The sequence below is a fragment of the Spinacia oleracea genome, chromosome 6 (assembly GCF_020520425.1).
Source record: "Spinacia oleracea cultivar Varoflay chromosome 6, BTI_SOV_V1, whole genome shotgun sequence".
Classification (NCBI taxonomy): domain Eukaryota; kingdom Viridiplantae; phylum Streptophyta; class Magnoliopsida; order Caryophyllales; family Amaranthaceae; genus Spinacia; species Spinacia oleracea.
In genome coordinates this window covers 739,049-749,450 of record NC_079492.1, presented here as the reverse complement: position 1 = coordinate 749,450, position 10,402 = coordinate 739,049, and the positions used below count along the sequence as shown (strand labels likewise).

Here is a 10,402-nt window from a genome sequence, read left to right as displayed (position 1 = left end):
AGGCGTGGATGAGGTCCTGAACACAATCACCCAAAACGTTGGTTCATTATGAATAAGACCACTTTTTGTATACTTGTTTTGAGTGTATTTTGGAATTATGTTTACTTATTTTGGATGGTTTATTTGTGGTATTTTTATTAACGACCGATCATTTTCAACGTATGTATTTATTTATATCAACGTCAGCACTCCTACAATGAATACATTTCGAACATTTTTTGACTAACGCAGCAGGAATATTCATGGATACACTTTAAAATTACATAATTTACTCATCTCTGACTCCCTTCTCTGTTATTTTAAACCTACAAGCATCTAACTCGAGCGTAGGAGATAACAAAACACTACACAATCTATCAGACGTTTGAGTGACGGGATTAAGTGCTTTGGATAAAAACAACCTTGTTGCAATATTTCGAGTCCATCCTTTCCCCAAAGCGGGCCGAACCTTCCGACCAGATGACATCATAAAGTTTGTAGACGAATCACGATCGCTTGGAAACACATCAACAACATTATTAACAACGATAACAGCAACATTGAGTGTAGAGGCGATGGAATGTAAGCCATATCCAATGGCACGTAATAATTGTGTTCGTGAGTCTAACCCCTCAACCGTGTTCTCAAAATGGCTAGCACAAATACTAGCGATTGAGTCTATAACAACTAAACGGATATGCCTGCATGTGTTATGTGAATACTTAATCAGTTTTACAACCCAATCAAGAACATCAGGTAATTCATGCGGGGATTCCACTTGCTTGGTTGTTATATGATCACAAGGGTTATCAATTTGATTTATGGGAGATTGTAAAATGTGGGGCATTATACCTGTTAAACGACGAATAGGAAATGGACCAATTGAGTGGATATAAATGGAAGCTCCAAACATTCCACCCAAAGACGGAGGTAATTGACATGCAATACTGGTTTGCAGGCAAAGTTGAGTTTTACCGGTTGCATTCTCCCCACACAACTCAGTCACTTCTCCAACACTTACACCGCCTTGCATAATTCTGTCAATGACGTTGCACCTAGTTGCAATTTTCTGTACAATTGTTTTTTCATTTGAAACTGCTTTTGACATTTCTCTGCTTTAATTTGATTTACTTGAGTAATATTATGTTTATAAAAACCTATATATACAAATAAGGTGTAAACAGAATAAAATGTAGAGTCCACGAGATAATTTATTACTTGTAGAAATCATGTCCCCAGTTCAACATAGGTGCACAACACCATGACCATGAATTTCAAAATTATCTATAATTATTTAGTATGAACCAATGTGTTACATACTTTCGTTCAACTAACGTGTGAACGAAATAAATGAATTAATATTCTAACTGCATTAATTTTGTTACATTTAATTATATAAAACATATATATATATTATTGTTTGTATTCAAAGGGGAATTTCATTAATTAACGTTGTATAAACAGGTGAGGATATTAAGCAGACCACAATATATCTACATTAAACCACCAGTAAGAGCAATGGCTTCGGCCTCACGTCACAATGGTTACTGCATTATTATAGAGCAACGCTACCCCTTTGGTCTGAGGTTCGACACTTGATACGCGCAATATGAACATATTATTCAACAGCTCCCCTTCCCCCCGTTTTTTTTTTTGGTTTTTGAAATGGACCAACATTAATTTTGGACAGAAAATTAGATAAACAACACTGGATTTTTCAACACAATATACCACTTCTGGAAATATTTTGTTAATACAAGTCTTACACGCTAATGACAAAAAGTTTGATTTCCTTAAATTACATCCATGCATGCAACATTTTGGATTAACTTGAATATGTAAAAGTAGACTGCCCGAGTTTAATGCAAAGCAAACATCAATGAATATATTCCCACATCCCACAAAATCTAAAGCAAATACAACATAAGAACAACTACATTGTAAGTCGACCGCCGAGTCGTGTACGCCATTCATATGTATTGTAATCGAAAGTCTGAGATATATCTTCACATAAATTTATTTGCGAACTTTCGGGAATGTCGTCTAACACAGGTCCATTGTAGTAAGGATGTTCGCGTTCATCGTTGACGTTGTTTGCATGTTCTTGCCTAGCCCGGTAGCTAGGAATATGCCCATACATGGAGCCGATAAGTTCCTACAATGAGAGTAAACCTTATTAAATTTTAATAGTTCAAATAATAACCTAATAAAATAATTATAAAACAACTTTAAAGTACCTCATTGGCTGCAATCTCGGCGTGCGTACATGCTTGTTTCTTCTTAGATTTGTCGTAAATTGAACAAGGTCCTTTCTTTGCCCTACCAACATGCCTCTTATCAACAGGGGTTTTAATCACATCATCTTGAACGGGTTGAACTGTCCTTTTTAAAGCACGCTCATTACACTCTCTTGGCCTTAACCTACGACGACCAAACACATTACGTGCTTCAGGATCCCACCACACAATAGACGTATCTCCTTGGTCACCCGTTTTACGTATCCCCACCGCATCCTCCATTTTTAGCCTAACAATATTAGTAGCTTCCGTATACAGCTTGTATGCAACGTCATTATGCATGGCCAATTCTTTCAAATAATTGTGCCTTAAAGATAGCTCTTTAGCTTTTGCTAGCCGTCTTGATTCCTCCGGATCATAGTATGAAACCCTCAAGCTCTCATAAGACCTAACTTGCTTCCTCCATCTATCTAGTATATATTTCTCAGGTATAAATTGAGAATCCTCCACATCCATGGCTTTGAGTATATGCCTACATAGAATACCTCTAAATTCAAACAACTGACATGAACAACTTACCTCTCCTATAACCTTATCTACTTTAACGGTGTAGCTTTTGAACCGTTTCCTCCAATGAGGGGAGGTCAGTTTCTCATCAGCTCTATACAACATAAGTGATCCTATTGCATCAATTTTGGTAACATTTGTGTGGGTTAAACCTTTACGCTCACGCACGATATCAGCAAACATTTCGTTGGTGAAAACCTTATGGAAAACGTACTCAGCTAACACACTCTTGTCAACATCAATTTGAGGAGGCTTATCTGTTAGGTTATGATACATATGACATTACATAGATCATGCGGAAACAACCATTAACCCAGGACAACATATTATTTACACATAATCATATAGCATAATTTAGATGCATACTCTTTGTTGCGTGCCCTCCCTAGCTGCGCCCGAACCGAACAAGAACAAGTCTTTAGGACTCCAAGTGTCGTCCCTCCGTAGATAGTCCACAGCACGTCCGGATCCGCCTTAAGATTGACCAACTAGAATCGCCCTTAAGGTACTAGAATTTTCGGCACTTTTGAGCAAGATGTGTGTTTTAATTTTCTCTCAAAAACTCACTTTTTGAATACTTTGAAACTTGTTATAAATTGTGAGCCCTAGCCTCATATTTATAGGGGTATGGAAAGGGAATCGAAATCCTATTCAGATACAAATTAATTAAACCTAGAATCCTACAAGAACTCTAATTTAATTAATTCATCAAATAGAATTAGGAATTTAATCATTAACCGAACTCTGCATGTTTTAGGAAACGTGCACGAACACAAACACTTGCACACACACGCACGGCAGCCACGATGGGCCCCCATGCGTGCGCGCGAGCAGCAGCCCACGCAGCGCCCGCGCGCGCTGCGCGCTGCGCGCTGCGCGTGCTGTGCGCGCTGTGCGCGCTGCGCAGCCTGCTGGGCCTGGCCTTGCGCTGGGCCTGGCGTGGCTGTTTGTGCGGCGCGCTTGGCTTGCTGGGCGATGGCCTGGCTTCGTGCTGGGCCTCGTCTGGCAGGCCTCGTCCGATGCTTATTCGTACGATGCGCTTCCGATTAAATTTTCCGATTCCGGAATTCATTTCCGATACGAACAATATTTAATATTTCCGATTCCGGAATTAATTTCCGTTTCGAACAAATATTTAATATTTCCGTTTCCGGAATTTTTTCCGATTCCGGTAATATTTCCGATTCTGACAATATTTCCGTTTCCGGCAATATTTCCGATTCTGGCAATATTTCCATTTCCGATAATATTTTCCGATACGTACCATGTTTCCGTTTCCGGCAACATCTACGACTTGGATAATATTTATATTTCCGATACGATCCATATTTCCGTTTCCGGCAATATCATCGTTTCCGGAGTATTCATTTCTTGCCTGTGACGATCTTAGCTCCCACTGAAACCAAGATCCGTTGGTTCCGAATATTCATAGATGGAGTATTTAATGCCATTAAATACTTGATCCGTTTACGTACTATTTGTGTGACCCTACGGGTTCAGTCAAGAGTAAGCTGTGGATTAATATCATTAATTCCACTTGAACTGAAGCGGCCTCTAGCTAGGCATTCAGCTCACTTGATCTCACTGAATTATTAACTTGTTAATTAATACTGAACCGCATTTATTAGACTTAACATAGAATGCATACTTGGACCAAGGGCATTATTTCCTTCATTATCTACACAATCAAAATTATCCTCCTTTTCTTCCTCTGCCTTTATATTCATACAAAACTCATAGTTTTTAATGAACTGCAGCAATCCACATTCTAGGTCTACTTGAGTTTTGAAGTAACGATTCATACCTTCACTTCGCTGTGTTGATGACATTCCGGCCCAAAATCTACCTCTATTGTAGGCTGGAGCCCATTGTTGACGGTTATCGTAAGCATCCAGCATCCAGCCCTTACGTTGATTATATGTGTCCATCACAAGACACCAAGCCTCATCAAACTCCTCAGGATCGAGCATATCATGAACGGCCGTTCTAATAAGTGTATCAATGCTTTTCCATTCAGCAAGTTTGCCAAGGTTCCGAGAGGCATTCTGTAGCATGTGCCACAAACAAAGACGGTGTGGAACACCTGGGAAAACTAGGCTAATTGCCTTACCTATTGCCTTGTCTTGGTCGGTTAAAATGCCCTTCGGAGGCTTTCCCATGCACTTCAACCATTCCTCAAAAACCCAAACAAAAGTTTCAGTATCTTCATGTGATATTAAAGCGGCGGCGAATACAATTGATTTCCCGTGGTGGTTGACGCCAACAAAAGGGGCAAACGGCATACAATACCTGCTTGATTGAAATTATTTAATAATATTACATATAATCATCATGAACTGTGTACTACCACGTAACCAATTATCTACGACATGCTAATACAAATGAACAAATTTTTAATTAACGTTAGTGATGATCAGCATGCAAACCAACATGCATAAATATATTAAAATAAAATACACTAAACACATACATATATAACCCTAATAAGTAACAACAACTAAACCAACACAATAACCATTATGACATCCTAATATATTTCAAAAAATAATAATAATTGACTTAATTAATAAAAGTACGATATACATTTACGTACCTATTGCTAGAGAAGGTGGTGTCGAAACTAATCACATCCCCGAAGTATTTGCAAGTTCCTCTGCTACGCGCATCAGACCAGAATGCGTTCTTTAAAATACCGTCTTCATCTCGTTGCATAGAACTATAAAAATCGCTATTCAATTCTCGTTGTGATTTGAAATACTTTTCAAGACTGGCAGCATCTCCTTCCTCAAACATTGTTTTACGACGTTCAAAAATGTAATAAATGCCACGTCATTATTTCTGGTCCCGCAAACAGTCAAATGTTGACTTCTTTTATTTAAATGTCAGATAAATTGTTTAAGTTTGGGTTATAAATCAAATAGACCCATTTTAATCAATGACGCTCATTTAATAGAAGTGGGTTATTTAAATGAGCTTAAGTAAAGGGGCCCATTTATCCATAAAGAGGAAAAACCCTAAACCTAAGAGGAGGATATAAAAATCTCTCTCCAAGTCATTTGGCATGGACGGAACGTAATATTCAATAAACACACTACTCTCCAGAAAACCCTAAGACTGCTTCCAAGCATACAAGTCGACATCAAATCTCGGTGGAAGAGGAACAACAAGCACAAACGCCGTTCTATCTCCATACTACGTCATTGAAAGAGATTAAGCCCGGTGGCCCTCGCTCAAGACGTCCGACAAAACAAATTCTTACGGTTGTAGAGATTGAATTAGTGGATAAACACACTAGAGATTGTACCCAAATACAAAAATCAATACAAATTATTTTGTTCACATATTTTGATTCTCTTACTTTTGCAGACTCTTAAATTTGTGTTTACAATGACGTCAGACGACAAGGCATAGGCGACAGCGGACCAGCGATGAGCCATTGGCGACAAAGGACAAGCGACGATCGACAAGCAAATAATCAGAGATAGGTCAAGATCCAAGCCCAAAGCCCAAGATATGTTGCCCAAAGTCCAAGGAATTACCAAAGAATGCGAAAGTAGTTGAAGACTGGAGAAGATCATGGGCAACGGCCAGTAGAAGATCTCTAGTTTCTAGGGATTCTTCCAACCAATAAGGCCGTTGGAATTCGTGTATAAAAGATAGGAGCAACAACATCAGAAGGGACAAGTTAACAAAAGCTCACTAGCATTCAAGCAATCATTATATTCTCGTACTCAGAAATACCCATTGTATTAGTTATTTTTTCTACAAAGCATAAGCAGTCAGATAAACAATTTAGGATTCATAGTGGATAGATAGCCTCATAGCTATCCGCGGTTTTTTACCTTATTCTTGGGTTTTCCGCGACAACATCTCCTTGTGTCGTGTCTTATTCTTTATTTGCTTTATCGTATTAAATTACTTAGTTAATGTCGACCCAAGCCAAGAGTCGCCCCTAGACGAAATTTGGCATAAACAGTTTGGCGCCGTCTGTGGGGACATTAACTAGGTTTCACACAAAATTACCTCTCCTGCAATGACTTGTGAAGATATGACACTCGCAGAGATGAAGGCGGCCTACGACAGGGCCCAGGCGGAGCTAGCTCAAGAGAGAGAATCCGTCGAAAACCTCCAGAAAGAGCTCGACTCCGTGAAAAGGAGCAAGCCCCAGTCACACTATAAACAAGGCGCAAAACCAAAGAAGCTTATATTTGAGATGACTGATGAATCTGAAGACCTGTCCGACGGCGACGAGCCCCATGGAGAGGAAGATGAAGCAACACCTGACCCCGTAACCAAGCGCCGGAACAAGATGGAAACCCACATGAAGAAGCAATGTTCGCTGATGTTGAAACTAATGACCAAGCTGTCAGGAGCACCCACCCCAGTGGAGACGGAGCCGACCGACGGGTATGCAGCATCGCCGATCGATCTGTGAGGCGATCGCCAGAGTGACGGTCCCACATCAGCTCCGAATCCCTGTCTGGACTACTCTGTACGACGGAACATCCGACCCATACATGCATGTCAACGTCTACAAACAACGGATGTGGCATATCGGCATCCCTTATGACCTGGTCGAACCCGTCATTTGCAAATCGTTCGGAGGAACCCTCGACGGAGCAGCTCTGGAATGGCTCATGAACATCACCCCTGGATCCATCTACTGCCTCTCCGACCTCATCAACGCCTTCTACCAACAGTTCCCCAGCAGTCGCCAACAGGAGAAAAAGACGAGTGACCTCTATCGGTTGGTCCAAGGACCAACCTAGTCGGTACGCGATTACTTTAACCGTTTTAATTGTGAAAAAATTAGTATAAAAAACTGTGATGTCAGGACAGCCATTGAAGCATTCAAAAGAGGTCTCATCCCCAACTCGGAGTTGTACCGGAAAATAACCAAATACCCCCGTGCAACGTTCGAGGAGGTAAGATCGAGAGCCACTGCACATATGCGGATTGAAGACGATGAGATCATACGGACGACATCTCAACGACCAACAGGGGGCAGCAGCGACAGACGATCGTACACCCCGAGGAACAACAACTGGCGACACCAACCGTACAATTGCCAAAACCAGGTACAAAATGTCAATCAGTATGATGATACTAACAATGTTTACAGGAATGAACGGGTCGATCACCCCAACATCTCCGAATACGGCTTCAATGTCGACATCGGAGGCGTAGTGAACGCCCTTCAAAATGTAGGTGGAACAGTCAGATGGCCCCGGAAAAGCGACAGACCAGATTCCATGAAAGACATGAGCAAATGGTGCGACTTCCATCGCGACAACGGTCATAAAACCGAGGAATGCATCTCCCTTAAAAAGGAGGTCGCATTTCTCCTTAAACGGGGGCATTTGAAGGAGCTTCTGAGCGACAAAAGGAAGGAGACATTCAACAAGGAGAAAACCTCTTCTGACCCAACAACGAGCAATGACCGACCAAATCCGCCTACGTTCAACAAAGTGGTAAACATTATCCCGGTGGTTCATATATTTGTGGACTAACCTCTTCTGCAGCTAAAAAGATCAACAGAGGAGAATCTGGAGCCGTCAAAGAGGGGCAAACAGAGGATGAGATCGCACTGGACAAATCCTTAACAGCAATGACTATCACCTTTGACAACTCAGATTCAGTAGACACGCAGCAGGAGCATCACGACGGATTGGTAATATCACTCCCAATAGGCAACACTCTGATCAAAAGGATATTGATCGACAACGGAAGTTCGGCAAACATACTGTTCTTGGAGGCTCTACAGGAAATGGGACTCGAAGAAAAAAACATCATCAGGAGATCAACAGTCTTGGTAGGATTCAGTGGAGAGTTGTTGAGAGCAGTTGGAGAAATATCATTGCCCACCTATGCAGAAGGAGTCAACATCATGACAAAGTTCAACGTCGTCGATTGCCCGTCAGCATACAACGTCATCTTGGGACGACCATGGATCCACAAAATGAAAGCAGTGCCATCGACGTACCACCAGTCAATCAAATTCCCAACCAAATGGGGCGTCATGGAGATCAAAGGATAGCAAAGAGACGCAAAGAAATGCTACGAAACTGCACTAAAACCATCAAAATCATCCATCTAGTAATTACAGCCTGGTTCGACCGGAGATGAGCCAGATGACCAACAGATCGATGAGGTCGCATTAGACTCGACGAAACCAGACTAAGTCATAAGGATTGGAGCGTCGCTGCCTGACAACATTAGAAGTCAGATAGTGTCGTTCCTAAGAGAAAACTTAGACTGCTTCGCCTGGTCGCATGAAGACATGACAGGAATCAGCCCGGACGTCATCACCCACAAGCTCAACGTTGACCCCAACTTCAAACCAGTAAAGCAGAAGCGACGAAAGTTCGCACCAGAGAGGAATAAAATCATAGACGAGGAAGTTCAAAAGTTGATAGACTCAGGGAAGATCAGAGAGGTCAAGTACCCGGATTGGTTAGCAAATGTCGTCGTCGTCGGAAAAAAGAATGGCAAATGGAGAGTGTGCATCGACTTCACCGACATCAACAAAGCATGCCCTAAGGATCCGTTCCCCCTGCCACACATAGATGCCATGGTCGACGCCACCGCCGGCCACGAGCTACTCACTTTCATGGACGCCTATTCGGGATACAACCAGATCCTTATGCATCCGGAGGATCAAGAGAAAACTTCTTTCGTAATAGATAGAGGAATTTATTGTTATAAAGTCATGCCTTTTGGTCTTAAAAATGCAGGTGCGACGTACCAACGACTGGTCAATAGGATGTTCAAAGATCAACTGGGGGACACGATGGAGGTGTACATCGACGACATGCTGGTGAAATCAAAGAAAGCAGATGACCACGTAGAACACCTGCAACAATCCTTCGAAATCTTAAGGAAATACGGTATGAAACTTAACCCAACTAAATGTTCTTTTGGAGTGTCGGATGGTAAATTCTTAGGTTACATCGTCACTCAACGAGGAATCGAGGCCAGCCCCGACCAAATACGAGCAATCATCAACATCCAATCTCCTAGAAACATAAAAGAGGTACAGCGTTTGACAGGACGGGTGGCGGCCTTAAACCGTTTTATATCCCGATCGTCGAACAAGTGTTGTCTATTTTACGATGTTTTGCGCAAAAACAAAGGTTTCAGTTGGACCGAAGACCATGAAACAGCTTTGCAAAACCTTAAGAAATACTTGATGACACTACCCCTCCTGTCCAAACCCAAAGAAGGCGAAGTCTTGCAACTTTACCTCGTCGTCAGCACAACAGCAGTCAGCGCGGTGTTAGCTCGAGAAGACGAAAAGCAATAACTACCCATCTACTACATCAGTAAGTCCTTATTAGAGGCAGAAACCAGGTATTCCTCCCTCGAAAAACTCGTTTTAGCACTCGTTACTACCGCCAAAAAGCTAAGGCATTACTTTGAAACTCACCAAATAGTGGTGATGACTAACTATCCAATCAAGTCTGTAATGCGTAGGCCAGAACTGACAGGTCGAATGGAAAAATGGATGATGGCACTCGGAGGATTCGACATCAAATACCAACTAAGGACGGCCGTAAAGTCGCAGGTCCTAGCAGATTTTGTGGCAGACTTCAGCCCCGATTTGGAGAAGAAAGCAGACG

At 41.7% G+C, this 10,402-nt stretch overlaps 2 protein-coding genes across 2 annotated transcripts; both read right to left on the bottom strand.

Moving 5' to 3' along the window:
* Window positions 1–268: 268 nt before the first annotated feature.
* On the bottom strand, window positions 269–1,087 carry LOC110781370 (DNA repair protein XRCC3 homolog). Its single transcript, XM_056830876.1, has one exon. It carries the CDS (start codon window positions 1,085–1,087, stop codon window positions 269–271), a length of 819 nt encoding a protein of 272 aa, XP_056686854.1.
* Window positions 1,088–1,692: 605 nt separating this feature from the next.
* On the bottom strand, window positions 1,693–5,576 carry LOC130462505 (protein FAR1-RELATED SEQUENCE 5-like). Its single transcript, XM_056830875.1, has 4 exons — window positions 5,377–5,576; window positions 4,588–5,072; window positions 2,217–3,040; window positions 1,693–2,134 (listed from the first exon to the last, which is right to left on the bottom strand). Exons 1-4 carry the CDS (start codon window positions 5,574–5,576, stop codon window positions 1,913–1,915), a joined length of 1,731 nt encoding a protein of 576 aa, XP_056686853.1. The 3' UTR covers window positions 1,693–1,912.
* Between the last annotated feature and the right edge of the window lie 4,826 nt (window positions 5,577–10,402).

What these genes read in the sequence shown, in the direction of transcription:
- LOC110781370 (XM_056830876.1), bottom strand. Translation starts at nt 1,087, where the DNA reads ATGTCAAAAGCAGTTTCAAATGAAAAAACAATTGTACAGAAAATTGCA.
- LOC130462505 (XM_056830875.1), bottom strand. Translation starts at nt 5,576, where the DNA reads ATGTTTGAGGAAGGAGATGCTGCCAGTCTTGAAAAGTATTTCAAATCA. An exon ending in ATCAACACAGCGAAGTGAAG is followed by an intron (nt 3,041 to 4,587) that starts GTATGAATCGTT and finishes ATAACCTAACAG; the next exon opens with ATAAGCCTCCTCAAATTGAT. An exon ending in CCGAGATTGCAGCCAATGAG is followed by an intron (nt 2,135 to 2,216) that starts GTACTTTAAAGT and finishes CTCTCATTGTAG; the next exon opens with GAACTTATCGGCTCCATGTA.